Source organism: Lepisma saccharinum, chromosome 11 (assembly GCF_977018435.1).
Source record: "Lepisma saccharinum chromosome 11, izLepSacc3.1, whole genome shotgun sequence".
NCBI classification, from domain to species: domain Eukaryota; kingdom Metazoa; phylum Arthropoda; class Insecta; order Zygentoma; family Lepismatidae; genus Lepisma; species Lepisma saccharinum.
The window spans coordinates 74,447,758-74,467,876 of record NC_139239.1 but is presented as its reverse complement, the minus strand read 5'-3'; the positions used below and the strand labels follow the sequence as shown (position 1 = coordinate 74,467,876).

The 20,119-nt window shown below is 43.1% G+C and overlaps 1 protein-coding gene across 1 annotated transcript in view; it reads right to left on the bottom strand.

The window, feature by feature from the left end:
- The window catches only part of Sap-r (prosaposin), a 79,775-nt gene that overhangs the window by 25,098 nt on the left and 34,558 nt on the right, over positions 1 to 20,119 (bottom strand). Inside the window, exons 9-14 of the mRNA XM_083131414.1 lie at positions 18,243 to 18,609; positions 17,099 to 17,256; positions 16,250 to 16,384; positions 12,228 to 12,362; positions 10,881 to 11,064; positions 8,343 to 8,527 (exon numbers count right to left, since the gene is read on the bottom strand). Of these exons, the coding sequence (XP_082987540.1) occupies positions 8,343 to 8,527; positions 10,881 to 11,064; positions 12,228 to 12,362; positions 16,250 to 16,384; positions 17,099 to 17,256; positions 18,243 to 18,609 (1,164 nt within the window). The remainder of the gene's footprint in view (positions 1 to 8,342; positions 8,528 to 10,880; positions 11,065 to 12,227; positions 12,363 to 16,249; positions 16,385 to 17,098; positions 17,257 to 18,242; positions 18,610 to 20,119) is intronic.

The window sequence follows — 20,119 nt, the reverse complement described above, 5'->3', positions numbered from 1 at the left end:
ATCCCTCCATCCTGGTCACCAAGCAAATATCACGAGCTGCCTCACATACCACTACCACCAAGAAACCTGCTGCCACCAACCCACCTGCACTCATCACCCAATATCATCCCCACCTCAACAAAATCAGGCACACACTGCACTCTCTTCTCCCAATCCTCCACAGTGATCCCGAAACCAAAAACATATTTCCCGACAAACCCAGGGTGGTTTTCAAACGCCCCCCTAACCTCCAAAACATCCTGGTCCACAACACTCCTTCCCCACACATCCAACACCCCCCTGCCCATAAATGCAACCGACCCAGGTGCAAGACCTGTCCCATCCTTATCACTTCTCACACCCTCCAGGTGCACACGGCCACTGGCAAATTTACCCTCCATCCCAAAGGGACCTGCCATGCCTCAAACCTTATCTACATCCTCACCTGCAACATCTGTGGTGATTTTTACCTGGGGGAAACATCAACGGGCCTCAACCTCCGCATCAATAACCACCGCTCCTCCACCCACAACCTGGACTTCACTGTCGCCGTCCACACCAACCACCACAACATCAGTTTCAACGACTGCTTCCGGGTAGCGATCATCCACCTCCTACCCCAACCAGCCAACACCTCTGTTCGCAAAAGATGGGAGAGGGCCTATATATCGGCCATGAGTGCAACCACTCCACCTGACCTGAACAAGGCCACCCAGTAATGCCCAACCCTCACCCACCCTCCCAACTCATCCTACACACTCACAGTTTACGACGAGCCTGGTGACGAAACAGTGTTTTTTTCGTTCTACGCACCGCTTCTTCTTCAATGGGGACCTGGCAACTCTGCAGGACCCCAACTTCCGGTTCCGTCTTCTGTTTCTTCTCACACCGATGATGCTATAAATTAGCGAAAATTTTGAATTTTCCTACTGTCCGGTGAGTGTTTCCTTTTACCTTATTTAATTTTTACTTAGCCCTTTTGGCCCTCCTTGCTTTTATCCATTATTATCCACTTTTGGTATGAATCCTTTCACGTATAACTCCTATCAACTGAACCGCCTGCGATCTCTTATTGTTTCCTACACCAAAGCTACGTCCCATGCACGCTTCCTGCACTCATGTTTGATATTAGGCCTAACACCCAAAAGCCTCACACCCAAACTGCCGTTTTCCGCCATGCCCCCATGCATAAAACCCACGATTTTCCCACTAGCGAGAAATTTCGCTATTGAACTGACCCACGCCATGTACCGATCCCAGCTAAATCGCGCCCAAGAACTGTCCATTTCTATTCAATCCCTTACCAAAATCCTGTTGCTGACCCCAGGTAACCACCATCACAAAATAGACTCCTTCTGGCACACCGCCCATTCCATTGCCAGTGATCTTAACACTAAACACCTCCAAAAACTCTCCAATCTCTGCCGTCAAGCTTTTCAGACTGGCTGCACCCTTCCCCTTCCACTGCCGCCCAATTTCAGTCCCACACCAACATGCCCGCTATTACCCGACCCCCCTCTACCATTGCCCACTCCTCCCACACCACCACAGACCCCCCCTGAAAACCAAAACTGCACTCCCATACATCGCACCTTGGGAAACAACCAGTCCACGGACAAACCCACCCCTACCAGATCCATGACCACCAATGACCCTAACCCACTCAAAAACAACCAGACTGTACTCAATTTATCCAGCCATAAACTGAGCATTGATGAAATAGCTGTTTTATCCAAAGGCCTCACCTTCTCCCCCACAACTCCCCCCAACCAATTCCGCCTACTTTTTGACATACACACATTTGCTCGCAGCCTCCGATGGCAACATTTCTGGGCCAAAAATCCCTCACTCCAAACTACTACCAGTGAAACCCACCCGAGCCTCCTTCAATTTAGCCCCCCCTCCTCCCAAGATCCACCCCCCCGGCCCACCAACCACCCCTTGGAAAGATACATCACTGCCGTCATTTCCACCACCTCTGACAGCTCATTCTTAAATAACTTTCACAACCAACCTAACCTCAATCCCCCCCAACAGAAAGCTCTCAGACCTCCGCAACAACCACAACATCAAAATCCTCCCAGCTGACAAGGGGTCCACCACGGTGGTCTTGAACTCTCAAGACTACCTGGCGGAAGCCAACCGCCAGCTGGCTGACCCCTCCACTTACAAACCCACCACAGTTGACCTATCCGCCGAACACCTCACCAAAATCCGGGACTTCATCCACACCCGCGGCCCACCTGAAGGCCTAACAGCTCGTACCACCGCCATGTTAATACCCGACAATCCCCGCACCCCCACCTTCTATCTATTGCCCAAAATCCACAAACCTGGCAACCCTGGCAGACCCATTGTGTCCAGCTATAATTCACCTACAGAACGAATCTCAGCCTTTGTTGACTCCCATCTCCAGCTTCTTGTGAAAGCTCTGCCCTCCTACCTCCGTGACACCAACCACTTCCTTCAGAAAATCAGCACCCTCCCGCCATTGCCTCCAAATACCATCCTTGCCACCATTGATGTCACTTCCCTCTACATCAACATACCTCACTCCCATGGCCTCCGCTCCATAGAATTCTATCTCAATAGCAGACCCAAACCTCACAACCCCAGCACCAACTTCCTGACCCACCTAGCCCACCTTGTCCTCACTTGTAACAACTTTACCTTCGAAAACCAAAATTTCCTACAGATCCGAGGTACAGCCATGGGTACCAGAATGGCCCCATCCTATGCAAACCTCTTCATGGGCCAACTTGAGCAAGAGTTTTTGGCTACCCAACCCCTCCAACCCCTCCTCTGGCTCCGCTTCATCGACGACATCTTCATGCTCTGGACACATGGAGAACCATCCTTGTCAGCCTTCCTGGACCAACTTAACCACTTCCGTTCCCTAAAATTCACCTGGACACACTCCCCCAACCAGATCACCTTCCTGGATGTGGACGTGCACATCGAGGGAGGACACCTGACTACCTCCATCCACATAAAACCCACCAACCACATGCAATACCTACACTTCTCCAGCTCCCACCCGTTCCACACCAAAAAAGCAATTCCATTCTCTCTGGCCCTCAGGGGACAGCGCCTGAACACTTCACCCACCTCCCGCCAGAATTATAACCTCCGCCTACACCAGGCCCTGGTTAACCGTGGATATCCCTCCATCCTGGTCACCAAGCAAATATCACGAGCTGCCTCACATACCACTACCACCAAGAAACCTGCTGCCACCAACCCACCTGCACTCATCACCCAATATCATCCCCACCTCAACAAAATCAGGCACACACTGCACTCTCTTCTCCCAATCCTCCACAGTGATCCCGAAACCAAAAACATATTTCCCGACAAACCCAGGGTGGTTTTCAAACGCCCCCCTAACCTCCAAAACATCCTGGTCCACAACACTCCTTCCCCACACATCCAACACCCCCCTGCCCATAAATGCAACCGACCCAGGTGCAAGACCTGTCCCATCCTTATCACTTCTCACACCCTCCAGGTGCACACGGCCACTGGCAAATTTACCCTCCATCCCAAAGGGACCTGCCATGCCTCAAACCTTATCTACATCCTCACCTGCAACATCTGTGGTGATTTTTACCTGGGGGAAACATCAACGGGCCTCAACCTCCGCATCAATAACCACCGCTCCTCCACCCACAACCTGGACTTCACTGTCGCCGTCCACACCAACCACCACAACATCAGTTTCAACGACTGCTTCCGGGTAGCGATCATCCACCTCCTACCCCAACCAGCCAACACCTCTGTTCGCAAAAGATGGGAGAGGGCCTATATATCGGCCATGAGTGCAACCACTCCACCTGACCTGAACAAGGCCACCCAGTAATGCCCAACCCTCACCCACCCTCCCAACTCATCCTACACACTCACAGTTTACGACGAGCCTGGTGACGAAACAGTGTTTTTTTCGTTCTACGCACCGCTTCTTCTTCAATGGGGACCTGGCAACTCTGCAGGACCCCAACTTCCGGTTCCGTCTTCTGTTTCTTCTCACACCGATGATGCTATAAATTAGCGAAAATTTTGAATTTTCCTACTGTCCGGTGAGTGTTTCCTTTTACCTTATTTAATTTTTACTTAGCCCTTTTGGCCCTCCTTGCTTTTATCCATTATTATCCACTTTTGGTATGAATCCTTTCACGTATAACTCCTATCAACTGAACCGCCTGCGATCTCTTATTGTTTCCTACACCAAAGCTACGTCCCATGCACGCTTCCTGCACTCATGTTTGATATTAGGCCTAACACCCAAACTGCCGTTTTCCGCCATGCCCCCATGCATAAAACCCACGATTTTCCCACTAGCGAGAAATTTCGCTATTGAACTGACCCACGCCATGTACCGATCCCAGCTAAATCGCGCCCAAGAACTGTCCATTTCTATTCAATCCCTTACCAAAATCCTGTTGCTGACCCCAGGTAACCACCATCACAAAATAGACTCCTTCTGGCACACCGCCCATTCCATTGCCAGTGATCTTAACACTAAACACCTCCAAAAACTCTCCAATCTCTGCCGTCAAGCTTTTCAGACTGGCTGCACCCTTCCCCTTCCACTGCCGCCCAATTTCAGTCCCACACCAACATGCCCGCTATTACCCGACCCCCCTCTACCATTGCCCACTCCTCCCACACCACCACAGACCCCCCCTGAAAACCAAAACTGCACTCCCATACATCGCACCTTGGGAAACAACCAGTCCACGGACAAACCCACCCCTACCAGATCCATGACCACCAATGACCCTAACCCACTCAAAAACAACCAGACTGTACTCAATTTATCCAGCCATAAACTGAGCATTGATGAAATAGCTGTTTTATCCAAAGGCCTCACCTTCTCCCCCACAACTCCCCCCAACCAATTCCGCCTACTTTTTGACATACACACATTTGCTCGCAGCCTCCGATGGCAACATTTCTGGGCCAAAAATCCCTCACTCCAAACTACTACCAGTGAAACCCACCCGAGCCTCCTTCAATTTAGCCCCCCCTCCTCCCAAGATCCACCCCCCCGGCCCACCAACCACCCCTTGGAAAGATACATCACTGCCGTCATTTACACCACCTCTGACAGCTCATTCTTAAATAACTTTCACAACCAACCTAACCTCAATCCCCCCCAACAGAAAGCTCTCAGACCTCCGCAACAACCACAACATCAAAATCCTCCCAGCTGACAAGGGGTCCACCACGGTGGTCTTGAACTCTCAAGACTACCTGGCGGAAGCCAACCGCCAGCTGGCTGACCCCTCCACTTACAAACCCACCACAGTTGACCTATCCGCCGAACACCTCACCAAAATCCGGGACTTCATCCACACCCGCGGCCCACCTGAAGGCCTAACAGCTCGTACCACCGCCATGTTAATACCCGACAATCCCCGCACCCCCACCTTCTATCTATTGCCCAAAATCCACAAACCTGGCAACCCTGGCAGACCCATTGTGTCCAGCTATAATTCACCTACAGAACGAATCTCAGACTTTGTTGACTCCCATCTCCAGCTTCTTGTGAAAGCTCTGCCCTCCTACCTCCGTGACACCAACCACTTCCTTCAGAAAATCAGCACCCTCCCGCCATTGCCTCCAAATACCATCCTTGCCACCATTGATGTCACTTCCCTCTACACCAATATACCTCACTCCCATGGCCTCCGCTCCATAGAATTCTATCTCAATAGCAGACCCAAACCTCACAACCCCAGCACCAACTTCCTGACCCACCTAGCCCACCTTGTCCTCACTTGTAACAACTTTACCTTCGAAAACCAAAATTTCCTACAGATCCGAGGTACAGCCATGGGTACCAGAATGGCCCCATCCTATGCAAACCTCTTCATGGGCCAACTTGAGCAAGAGTTTTTGGCTACCCAACCCCTCCAACCCCTCCTCTGGCTCCGCTTCATCGACGACATCTTCATGCTCTGGACACATGGAGAACCATCCTTGTCAGCCTTCCTGGACCAACTTAACCACTTCCGTTCCCTAAAATTCACCTGGACACACTCCCCCATCCAGATCACCTTCCTGGATGTGGACGTGCACATCGAGGGAGGACACCTGACTACCTCCATCCACATAAAACCCACCAACCACATGCAATACCTACACTTCTCCAGCTCCCACCCGTTCCACACCAAAAAAGCAATTCCATTCTCTCTGGCCCTCAGGGGACAGCGCCTGAACACTTCACCCACCTCCCGCCAGAATTATAACCTCCGCCTACACCAGGCCCTGGTTAACCGTGGATATCCCTCCATCCTGGTCACCAAGCAAATATCACGAGCTGCCTCACATACCACTACCACCAAGAAACCTGCTGCCACCAACCCACCTGCACTCATCACCCAATATCATCCCCACCTCAACAAAATCAGGCACACACTGCACTCTCTTCTCCCAATCCTCCACAGTGATCCCGAAACCAAAAACATATTTCCCGACAAACCCAGGGTGGTTTTCAAATGCCCCCCTAACCTCCAAAACATCCTGGTCCACAACACTCCTTCCCCACACATCCAACACCCCCCTGCCCATAAATGCAACCGACCCAGGTGCAAGACCTGTCCCATCCTTATCACTTCTCACACCCTCCAGGTGCACACGGCCACTGGCAAATTTACCCTCCATCCCAAAGGGACCTGCCATGCCTCAAACCTTATCTACATCCTCACCTGCAACATCTGTGGTGATTTTTACCTGGGGGAAACATCAACGGGCCTCAACCTCCGCATCAATAACCACCGCTCCTCCACCCACAACCTGGACTTCACTGTCGCCGTCCACACCAACCACCACAACATCAGTTTCAACGACTGCTTCCGGGTAGCGATCATCCACCTCCTACCCCAACCAGCCAACACCTCTGTTCGCAAAAGATGGGAGAGGGCCTATATATCGGCCATGAGTGCAACCACTCCACCTGGCCTGAACAAGGCCACCCAGTAATGCCCAACCCTCACCCACCCTCCCGCCCTCCCTCCCAACTCATCCTACACACTCACAGTTTACGACGAGCCTGGTGACGAAACAGTGTTTTTTTCGTTCTACGCACCGCTTCTTCTTCAATGGGGACCTGGCAACTCTGCAGGACCCCAACTTCCGGTTCCGTCTTCTGTTTCTTCTCACACCGATGATGCTATAAATTAGCGAAAATTTTGAATTTTCCTACTGTCCGGTGAGTGTTTCCTTTTACCTTATTTGATTTTTACTTAGCCCTTTTGGCCCTCCTTGCTTTTATCCATTATATATATATATATATATATATATATATATATATATATATAATATTACAAAATGTAAAAGGGGAATATTTTGTTTCGTAGGTTTGAAGGTTCAGTAGTTAGATCAATATGAAGTAGCTTGGATGTTGAGCTGTCTTGTTTAAAAACACAAGATAAAAGAGACTCTGAATTGGTCTCTAATAAACAGGAAGTTAGAGTTGAAATTTCACTTGGTTTAGGACCACGCTACAGCCCTAGTAAAGACTTGTCCTGTTAAATTTGAATCCTATCATAACAACTTGAATCTTAAATCAGTCTAGGAATACTACGATCCAACTTCTAGGAAATGCATTTTCTGATATGGAAAAGTGCTTTCAAATGGGCACTCCAAACTATTTACAACAGGATAAGAATGCTTCCTATGTCCTTCATGTAATTGTAACCCCACTGACGTGTCCATTATATCTGACCTAGATTTGTGGTTAACTATTAAAACATGGTTATATGGTTACCAGTCTTGGACTATGTTCCTTGTTGTTTGAAATTAATAAACCTATCAAATGGGAAGTCACTCGACACTTGTTCACATTTAACGTTTTCGAGATTTCTCCTGAGCAGCCTTTTCATGCTGTGACATTGATAATTCAAATAATGTATTATCAGTTTTAACAATATTTGCCTATTAACAGATTCACAATGTGTATAAGTGATCCTGTATTCCCTGTCCACCCCTGCTCGCAGTGCAGTAGACAGCGACGATCATCGGTTGCCCGCCTGCTGTTGAACCATGCTGGGCACTGATGGATAACAGAAAGCTTTCGCTTCAGATGGGTGAGTCGGGTTGGTTTCCGACAACAGCTGCGCAGTGCGGAGTGGGCAGGTATTTCTTACCATTAGGCCGGGCAGGTCGTGGGCGAGCAATGGATCACATTTGCAGACCTCTAGACCAAAGTGAATAAATTTAAAATGCAGCAAAAAAATAAAAAACTGGGATTTTTTTTTAACATGAGGATTAATGGGACCATGGTGACATAATGCATAATAAGGGAAAATGCAAAATCTGGGTAAAATTTGGTTTCCACTGTATCTTAAATTAATACTTACTTCAGTTGCATTATCCTTCAAAGAATTGTCCAACTGAGACATCACAAACTCGCAGATGACACACTGAGGGGAATCCTTCAAATGTTTCAACTTCTCTACTTCACGGTGAACGAACGTCTGAGGAATCAATCTAGTTTCCGGTAGCTGCATCACCTCAACAGGCAGTGGTGGTATTTCATTGCTAACTGTGGGAAATAAAAGTAACATTTTATGAAAGAAGCACACGAGCACACAAATTATATATTTTTAAAAATATTTCTTCAATAAAATATTGTGAATTATTAATATTACTGGCTTTTTCATAATGCAATAAATATATTGGTTATGAGTACTTTAAACACTTGTCAATTCCAAGGCTGGGTAAGAATTTTTCTGAGTGGTTCTGGAACTCAACCAGCCTCCAATCAGTGGGTACTTGGGGATGGGGCATGTTAAAGCCAGTCAGAGCACTAACTTTCCATAAATAAATACTAATCTTCAATAGCAGTGGTTCTCAAACTTTTTCAGTCCGGGATCCACCTTGAAGAATATTACACTTCATGGGACCCAGAAGCATGAGTGCCATCAGAATTACTTGTATGGATATGTACACAGTTTATAATCGTATTTTTGCTAACATCGAGTACTTTAAGAAGCTGGCTATTTTATGCTTGCTTAAACAAATTACACATACTTCATTCTAGAAAAATAAATATGTAATTTAAAAGACTAACTTACTCTCGTCTAACATCTAACTAAATGCACAACCTGAAATTGAGAGATGTTGTTAAAAAGCATTGGTAGAGCGTGAATAACAAAAATGTAGAGTTTAGACTACGTACAACACAGGTTGAATTTAAATTGATAAAACAATATATCTTAGTAATGTAAATGTAATACCTTTTTAAGACAAAGTAAATAAACTTTTGAACCAGACTTCGCGACCCACCAAATGCAAACTCTGGTCCCAGTAGTGGGTTGCACCCCATAGGTTGAGAAACTATGTTCTATAGTAAATAGATGACTGAAAAAGTTCCCTCAATTGTAGTGATATAACCAATTGCTATGACCACGTCTTGGTTGGTGACAAATGGAATAATATATTTGTTATCACAGAAGATATTTTACACAAGGTTGCTGTTGGGATTCAGATATGGCAGGGTCTGACCAGCCTCGGCCTCTAGGACCATTGCAAGGCTAAGGCTGAGTGAGGCTGACCTTGACCTTAGAGGCTGAGGCCAAGTGAGGCAGAGGCACAGTTTTAGTTCGGAGGCTGAGGCCCTGTGAGGCCAGAGGCAGAGTTGGAGGTTGGAGACTGAGGCCATGTGAGGCTGGAGGCTGACTTTTAGCTTGGAGGTTGAGGTTGTGTGAGGCCGAGGCCAAGTTGGAGGTTGGAGGCTGAGGCCATGTGAGGCCGGAGGCAGAGATGAAGTTTGGCGGCTGTGGCCATGTGAGGCTGGAGGCCAAGATGGAGTTCAGCGGCTGAGGCCATGTGAGGATGGAGGCTGGTCCTCGCAAGCATATCAAATGAACAGCTCTCCATACACGATAGCAGAATCCGATCTCATTTCCAATGGATTGGATCTGGAATTATTATAAAGTTCGGACTTTGTGAAATTGTCTTTGTCCTTCATCATTACCCCCTTCTACTAACACACACACACACACACACAGGATTTACCATGAACTGTTGAAGAAATTGGCCAACTTTTTGCCAGTTCAGAAAAGAGATGTCCAACATCCAGAAAGCTGGTCTCAGCCTCAGCCTCCAGGAGCCTTGTGAGGCTGAGGGCATAGGAGTCCGAGTTGGAGGCTAAGGCCATAGGCTGACCTCGAGCTTGGAGGTTGAGGCCGTGTGAGGCAGAGTTGGAGTTCGGAGGTTGGGGCCATGTGAGGCTGCAGGCCCAGATGTAGTTCGGAGGCTGAGGCTGTGTGAGGCCAGAGGCCAAGATGGGAGTTCGGAGGATGGGCCTCACGAGGCCGAAGTCAAATGGCCATCTCTGGTCTAAAGTACTCTTTGAGAATGATATGGGTGTGAATTATGAACTCTGTTTATGCAGAAAAATGGACAAATTTGATGGTTAAGAGTCGTTGCTGATTTGAAACCAAAGCCAATGAAAGAACCAAGGGGGAGAAACATTGGGTAAGAGCAATTTCAGTAAAATCTTCCAACCAACAACATGTAGGGGAGAGTCCTGGAAACATCTTTCAAGCACGAGCTTGTGAGAACAAGAGGTGCTTGGAAAATTTTGCTTGAAAAGGTTGCTAAAATATGAACTTGACACATATTTTCAAACAATATTTCTTTTTATGTTGATGATAAAGACCTGTGTTATGTTCCAAAAATACATGGATAATAAACATCAAGAAACAAGGCACTAAAAAAAAAGTAGAATTTATTTCAGAGGAGAGTCAATGAACTAAAATAAAACATTAGTGATGAACAATTGAGAATCTTTTGGTAAAAAGTAGTAGGCAATAGCCTGGTGTGGAATAGCATCAATTGGTATTTAATTACAATAAGAACAAAAGAAAAAATCTATAAAGGCCAGAACTTACGAATCTCGTCTGTTGATGTGTTACTGCACAGCTTCAGGTAAGCGCAAACATCTTCAGGTTTAACATCTTTAGTCAGCATTTCTATTAGTTGTTGAGAGTACTGATCTACAAAATCGTCACATTCTTCCACCAGAGATTTTGGCAATTTTCCACACAGAGCATCAAGAGCATTTTTAATTCTTTCCTACAATAAAAATACAAATTATTATTATTATTGCACTACTGCAGCTATTTTTATTTTGCTTCACTGACATTACTTTTCTACCTCTTGCAGGTTACTGATCTCAACATATGTGAATATTGGTGTGGCGCACACACACATCTTAGAACTCATTTCACAAACCCACAACATTCAGTAACAAGATCATGAGTCTAGAAACTCTGCCACCGAAGTAACAGCTGTAGACATACAGGATAAAAATGAGATTTTAAAGGTAAGTGATGAAACAAATGCCAACTCTCTAATGTACCTGCAGAAATTGACAGATTAACCACAGAGACATGTTCATAGTGGAGAACATTATTCAGAACTTTGTTTTTCCAAGACTACCAAGTTATTTACTTTTTCAAACAAGAAGCATGGTTCAAAATTTAATAGCACACTAGTATTTTACATTACATAACCAAAAGAACTGAACCTTTTGGATAGAAAAATACAGCAAGATGTAGCTTGCCAGTTACTTGCTTCAATGTGTGGGATCCTTTTTCATGTGCATTGTCTGAGAGATAATTATGTATGAATTAGAGAAGGGCAGACATGAAATTTTGGCTGATACCGATAAAGTACCAATTAATCTGTCCCATCCCTAGTGTGAATATTAAGTAAAATAATCATTTTACTGGTATGTCAGTCACCTAGTCAACATGTCAACATATATCAACGAAGTGATGTAGTAGTGGTACACAGTGTGATGGTCTTACAGTCCTACTTTTGCTAAAATAAAAGAAAGATAACAGTTCAATTTTGAGTAAAACACTGAATTTTCAGTGTATACTTAACATAATTTGGATAGCAAATATTTTACAACAATTAAAATACCATATTATTGGAATTCAAGTAAAGAAAGCTACAGTTATTCCCAAGGTGGGAATATTTCCAATGTGCCTGTACAAAGCACCTATTGGACTCACCCAGTCTCTAATTAATGGGTACCTGGAGAGTCAAGGTGGACAGAGCATGATTCTGATCACATCACTTCCACTATGCCAAAGGCAGAGAATGTGTGAGGGGCCTATGTGTCTTCATGGGATGGCGTAATAAACAGAGCATTTAATTCACATGTACCTAGGTAGAAACAGCAATTTGTGAAATATTATTCTGGAAGTAACAATAATATTTAATCATACCTCTGTTTTATTATCCTTCAGTGTATCCTCCAATTCCTCCACAGCATATAAGCACAAAGCACATCCTGGTTTATCATTAATGGTGCTCATCAGTTTAACAGCTTCTCCTGGACACAAACCAAGTTGTGGGCAAACCTACACAAAAGAGAATTCACATTTTTATTTTGCATAGTTTGGTACTTTTATAGGGTGTCTATCAAAACAACAAATCCAAAATTCTTCAGTTTTTCATGACTTTTTTTTTCTTAACCTTTATTTATTCAACCTCTACTTATGTCAAGTTGGAAATTAGCAATTAAAAAAATAAATATTTATAAAAAGCCCTACTGAAGGGCCAGTTAAATAAAAAGTGAAGCTGAATTTAACAAGAGAATTAGACTTGCTGCATCTACAGGGTGACAATTAATGAACAATATGAAATAAAACCATCATAATTTCTGAACGGTTCGCGTGATGACGTCCAAACTGCATGGCTGGCCACAGGGCATGGTGGGAATTCGTATGCGCACGCAACGTGTTGATGTCGGCCATTTGCAAGTGAAAATGTCCTGGAGGAGTATTTTGGGGACCGCATTCTGGCTCTGGGGTACCCAGAGGCCACTGGAAGGGGGCTATGTTAAGGACAAGGTGTACAGAAATAACCCCACAAACATTGCCAAGCTGAAAACTGCCATTCAGGAGGTCATCGATGTTTCTACACTTCAGCGGGTCATGCAGAATTTTGCTGTTCGTCTGCCCCACATCATCACCAGACATATCATAACCTAAATCCGAATGTCTGTAGTGCCGTTTACATGTGCAATACAGTTTGTGTACTACGTGATTTGTCACTAATTTCCATTTTATTCATATAGTTCATTAATTGTCACCCTGTATTAATGCATCCTGGACTGCATTTGTGAGACTAGCGAGGCTCTGGCATCTGGACTTATATCCAGTGTAATCTTATGTGGGGCTCGTGTTGTCGTCAGTATATATTATTGATTGTTCCTTCATCCATCTTATCTCACCACCATTCATCCTTATCTTTGCAATTAGCCAAAGGGGCAGAAAAGTCAAGTAAAATAAACTAAATCAGTCAGTCATTGTAATAGCAAAAATTCTTGACTTTTTATTGACTTCCTGACCTGCTTTTTGATTTCTTTACTTTATCTTGACTTTCATGACTGGTAGACACACTGATTTAGGTCATGAAAATTGCTTTCAACTTCACCAATGGTGAAAGAACAGATGCAGTAAGTTACTAGAACAAATATGTATTCCCCACATATTTCTATAGATTTTTCCAATGCTCATTTCAAAATTTTTAGGGTTCTCTTGTCTGCTAATACGTTTTAGTAGGGTTATGACAGTTGTGCACTTATTAGAAAGTACTAACGGAGATATTGGATTAATAAAATGATGGATCCCTCTCTAGATTTTAATACACGGGAGAGTCAAATAAAAACATTACTTTGTTTTGTTTCTTATCTAGTATATTTCTGTATGTAGGGTTGCACAAGTTTGCTGCATTTTAGAACACACCTATTGCTGATCTACGTTTATATTCAACTTTGAGTTAGTGCCTGTGTACCTTAAGAAGAATAAGTCTTTGGGATCCATTTGGGGTCACTAAGATGAATAGTGACCCTCCCAATGCCATTCAACTTCAAGACACCCCTGGCACTCCTAGAGGGTTGGGGTGGGAAGGGATGACATGTAAAAGGGATGACATGTAAAAATAATCGAAAACGACCGATATTAGTGTGGAATCCATAGTAGGGATGGCCAGATGCGGATCCTGGTGGATCCGAAATCTGGATCCTAAGGATCCGGATCCGGATCCGCAGATCCGGAATTTTCAGATCCGGTACTTTTGGATCCAGATCCGGTACTATCAGATCCGGATCCGGTACTGTCAGATCCGGATCCGGTACTGTCAGATCCAGATCCGGTACTGTCAGATCCAGATCCGGTACTGTCAGATCCAGATCCGGTACTTTCGGATCCGGATCCAGTACTTTCGGATCCGGATCCAAAACGTTCGGATCCGGATCTGGTACTTCTGGATCCGGATCCCTTTTGCCATCCCAATGCGCTTCTTTGGAAAGTAAGAATGTGTTTATAACATATTGTTAGTGTGTGTGTGCGCGTGCGCGATTTGTAATTAATTAATACACTTACAAGGGAGGTCTAAGTCTCCCCCTCCGATTTCCATTAAACTTGGCAGGTGTATAGAGGGGCCCAAAGGAAGAAATACGTGTTTTTGTGTTTCAGCTAAAAAACTGTTTTAGGGGGCAACCTCCCCTCAAATGTCAAGATGAGGAGAAATTGAAGTGGGGATCTGACCGCGAAACTACGTAAATATGGCATAGGAAGAAACAGGGGGCATAGTCTCTCTGTATACACCTGCCAAATTTCATGGAAATCGGAGGGGGGACAAAGAGGTCAGATGATGCCCACGTCAATTTGTCCTAGTCTTGACATTTGAGGCGGGTTTTGCACCCTAAAACAGTTTTTTAGCCGAAACAAAAAAACACGTATTTCTTCCTTTGGGAACCTCTATACACCTTCGAAGTTTCATGAAAATCGGAGGGTGACACAGGGGTCAAATGCCCACTTAAATTTGTCCTCATTTTGACATTTGAGGGGGTTTGCCCCTAAAACAGTTTTTTAGCCGAAACAAAAAAAAACACGTATTTCTTCCTTTGAGTCTCTTTACACACCTGCCAAGTTTCATGGAAATCGGAGGGGGACACAGGGGTCAGATCCCCACTTCAATTTGTCCTCATCTTGACATTTGAGTGGGTTTTGCCCCCTAAAACCGTTTTTAAGCTGAAACAAAAAAAACATGTATTTCTTCCTTTGGGCCCCACTATAAACCTGCCAAATTTCATGGAAATCGGAGGGGGAGACTTAGAACACCTCCCTTGTTAGTCTTATACTTTGTAATTATATAACACTGCATATATCAATTTGTAAAACTGTAACTGTAGAAAAATTGTATAATTTTTGTATAACATTTCTATCTTGTTATATGCGTTAAAGGTTTCATCCTGGAATGGAATGTCTCACATTTATGTTTGTTTCCATTTTCCAATACATTCGAATGAATACATATTCGTTTCAATGGAATTTACAAAATCACCTCTGACATTTTATGTTAAACAAGTAAGATTATCCTTGTGGACGTGTGTGTTAGCTGATGCGTAGAAAAGTATTTTAGGAACAACACTTGAAAAAAATTATTGTAGGACTAACTAATGAAATATTTCTTTGTAATCGAAGATCATAATACCTTTCAAGGTGTGGTAATATTATAATGGGATTGAGATACGAAACTCTCGGATCCGGATCCAGATCCGAAACTTTCGGACCCGGATCTGGAACTTTTGGATCCAGATCCGGAACTATCGGATCCGGATCCGGAACTTTCGGATCCAGATCCGGAACTATCGGATCCGGATCCAGATTAGGTATTTTCGGATCCGGATCCAGATCCGTAACTTTTGGATCCGGATCCAGATCCGTAACTTTTGGATCCGGATTTTTCGGATCCGGATCTGTTTGGCCATCCCTAATCCATAGTTTTCGTGGTCTCTAAGACAAATAGTGACACTCCCAATGCCGTTCAACTCCAAGACACCTCTAGCACCCCTAGAGGTGGGGGTGGGAAGGGGGTGACATGTAAAACGACCGATATTAGTGTGGAATCCATAGTTTTCGGGGTCGCTAAGATGAATAGTGACACTCCCAATGCCGTTCAACTCCAATACACTTCTGGCACCTCTAGAGGTGGGGTGGGAAGGGGATGACATGTAAAACTACCAATATTAGTGTGGAATCCATAGTTTTCGGGGTCGCTGAGATGAATAGTGACACTCCCAATGCCATTCAACTCTAAGTTCATTTTACACTATAGTTAGAATTCATTATTCACCTGTCTAATAGAAGATTGACATAAATAAATACCCAGGCAATGCCGGGTAGTCAGCTAGTATTAGTATAATTACTGTAACAATGAACTTCTGGACCACACTTACCTGTGATGGGTCGATTTCTTGTGCAAGAAGAGCAACAAATGCACCAGCATATAAGTCTACAAACTGTTTGCACTGATCACTCACAGATATTGGCAAATGAGCACACATAAAATCAACTTCCTTTTTAATTTCAGCCTGCAAGAAAAATAATTAAATATATGAACATTAACTTCCAGAAAACATGTACTTTTCTAATAACATAAAATCACAGATACTTCAGCAAACCACTTTTGGGTTTAGATATTTTGGACTCACGGGACCTTCGGTTACTTCCACTGCACTCGCAAGTTAAGAGATGGGGTTGAATTGAAAATGATTCCTTATTGGTTAATAACAATTCATTATGAACATTAATCAGTGCAAAATAATCACAGAAATTGAAAATAATTCCTTAGTGGTTAATAACAATTCATTATGAACATTAATCAGTGCAAAATAATCACAGAAATTGAAAATAATTCCATAGTGGTTAATAACAATTCATTATGAACATTAATCAGTGCAAAATAATCACAGTAACTAAAAATGATTCCTTACTGGTTAATAACAATTCATTATGAACATTAATCGGTGCAAAATAATTACAGTAATTGAAAATAATTCCTTGTTGGTTAATAAAGAAGAAATAATGTCAAACACATCAATTATCATCTAGTTGAAACAAGCCCATCAAGTCACTAAAATACAGTAGAACATCAATTTTATGTTTTTCAGAGGAGACAAAAAAATTTTAAATATGGTAAAATGTAAAATCTGGAAAAGAAATACATGTGGCTGTACTTGGAGCATGAAACTTGAATCTCTAATGTGGGGAAAATGGAAAATCACAGTTCTATTGAATTTACATACCTCTGTGTAAGGTGCCGTTAAAACCTGCTGCATGTAGTGTAGGGCATACTGACAGAATTCACATTCCATCTTGTTACCACTGATCACAATAGTCTGTGGCATCAGGCGCTCCACAGGCAGCTGCATAACTTCTGGCTTTTGTGTAATGACTCGAACACCTGTTTGAAGGAATTACAAAATAATAATGTAACATCTACATCTTTCAAACCAGGTTTACTAGTTTACTTACATAAAATAAAACATCCCTTTCCATTAATAAATTTTGGAGTCTGTTATTTTCTTATTTCATAACTAGGGCTCAGAAGCCGATGATCTAAGTCTCAAAAATTACCTACAGTGGCTCGCAACATTATTACAGATCCTTCCCTTATGTCTATTCTTATTGGTGACCAGGTGTTGAAAAGATACCTACTCTTTCTTGTTGCACTAATGTAGTTTTAAAACAAAAAAATGATACAAATGCAAAAAAAAATCCTTGCAAAAATATTGTCAAATCCCCAATACCATTAGAAAGGTCAATTTAAGAAAACTAAAAATAAATGTTGGATTTTTAAAAACTCATTGTCACATGGCAAGTTGACTTACCTTCAGGTAAGTATGTTTTTAAAATATAATTTTACATGAGATAATAATTTAATCTCAAAATCCATATATCATGGAAATTATGCATCACTTGCATAATTCCATGATATTTAAGGAATGTTTTCCTAGACCTGTCACCTGACGCAGGCGACCAAGGCTGTGCACATTGCCGAGTTGCCTCATCACATCTTCTATTGTTTCAGTCATGTGTGTGTTTTCCCAGCTGTGTCTTTCGCAGATATGGTTGTTAAATTCAGCGAAAACGATGCAGCTAGGAAAACACCTGTGACTCAAACAATAGCTGTGATGAGGCCATTTGGCATGGTTCACAATCACAGTTGCATGCACCAGGTGACAGTTCTAGGAAAATGTTAATTTTAGAATCCATCTAAGTGTTGTTCAACATTTTGGTATACTCTGCCAGATACCTGGATTCTAGAAAAAAACTGACTGGTATTAGTGATTACCAATACTACTGGTACGAGCTCAATACCAATATATCGGGTCAACCCTACTAATAATTCTACTACATATATTAACAAAGATGATTGTGAATACGCACCCACTCCTGATTTTGCTACTTTAACTCTTGCCTCTGGTTTATGTTTATAGCTACTGGCTTCGTCATCACCAGTCAATCTTTCTGCACTAAGAATCAGTGTAGCAGGGAACACCTTATTGTAGCTCTTGGCTTCATCATCACCAGTCATTCTTTCTGCATCAAGAATCAGTGTAGCAGGGAACATCTTATTGTAGCTCTTGGCTTCGTCGTCCCCAGCTAACCGTTCAGCAGCACGAATTTCGGTGGCTGGGAAGAGGACCTTACTGGATGCCTTCCCTTCTTCAACGACCACCTCAGCAGGCTTCATAACGGAGGCGAGGATCTTCTTGGCCAGGTGAACTGGTACAAGAGGTGCAATAGGTCCTTTCTGCAGGAAGAACAATGAATGCTCACATACACATAATGATGCAGGGTGATTAAAAAAAGATGCAACCTTATTTTGATGATTGGACCATTCCGTGTCAAATTACCTACATATTTTTGGTGAATAAAAGATCAAGATTTCCGTACAAAAACGGTAGATATATAAAATAGCATTTCGGTGTTAAATTGGTAAAATAAATAAATGTGATTGAAAAACTATACTTACTATACAAAATTAACATTTCACTTCTAATAGTACATTCATATATGTAGTAATCAGAGTATCAAGTTTATTCCTGTATAAAGGAGTCCATTTTTTATTCTCAAATATTTACAGCAGAATTAATCAATTTTTCATGAATTGCATCAGAATCAATTTTTCATGAATTGCATAACTCTCAGAAATTTCATACCTCAAGGTATTGTGTCTGAAAATAAACCCGAACTCTTATTTTAAGAGTTTATTTCGCATTTTGCAGTTCATTTCTCATCATTTCTTGGCAAAACATGGTAGCAAAATGTATCTCACACCTTTCAAAAATATGAAAACTTAACTTATCCATGTGTTATTTCACATTTCGTGTTTTCGTCAAAAAATGAAATATGCATGCCCCTACCAATAATGTATTGAAATGTCACCCACTTACACAGATCTCAATGAAATTTTGTATGCCAATCAAAATAAAACATGTCATCTAGATGTCTGAAGCACAATCGACATCTCAAAGGACTCTCTTGGTTCACATATATTATACTTGTATTGTGTTGTTGTTATTTTACTTAACTTTTCTGCCACTTTGGCCAATGGCAACCACGAGGATGAGAGACAATTAGAAGAAATTGATGAAGGGACACTCAAATGACATCCATGTCCAAGTTGGGAGTCAAACATGGGGCCTTCTGTGATGAGGACAAAAGCCGACCTCTTATCAGGGGCAATTCCTCCATGTAGGAAGTGAGGAATTTCCTACAGTTCATTTGTACTTATTTCGAGTTCTCTACTTTTTAGGAGTTTAATGCGTTATAAAATTATGAGCGCAATGTACGTACAATTGACTAGATTAGATAGATTGCATGCACCAGCAGCAGCCGAAAGACGATGGCCACAGGCTTTCTGCCGCTCACTGCGGTCATCCTACAAACAGATGGGTCGGTCATCCTACAAACAGATGGGTGAGGGGTGGAAGGGGCAGTGAAGTTGTTCCTCAATCAATGTTGCCAATCCTAGCAAAATGGTACTAAACCAAACACAGTTTGATATTTGTTGGCACTTAGCACCCTGCTTTTGACATAATGGTAAAACGCCAGTCCCTGGGAGAGGAAAGATTGAATTCAATGGAATATGTTTTCAGGAAATATAAATAATAATATGTCCAAATCTTATTTCTACTTCACCAGCGGACATGTTTCAAATGAAAGGGAGTACGCTGATCCAGCAAAAAGCCTTTCTACAAACATGCCACGATCCATCTTCTTTATTTTCTTCATCCTGCCCGATTTAGTTTGTCAGGAGA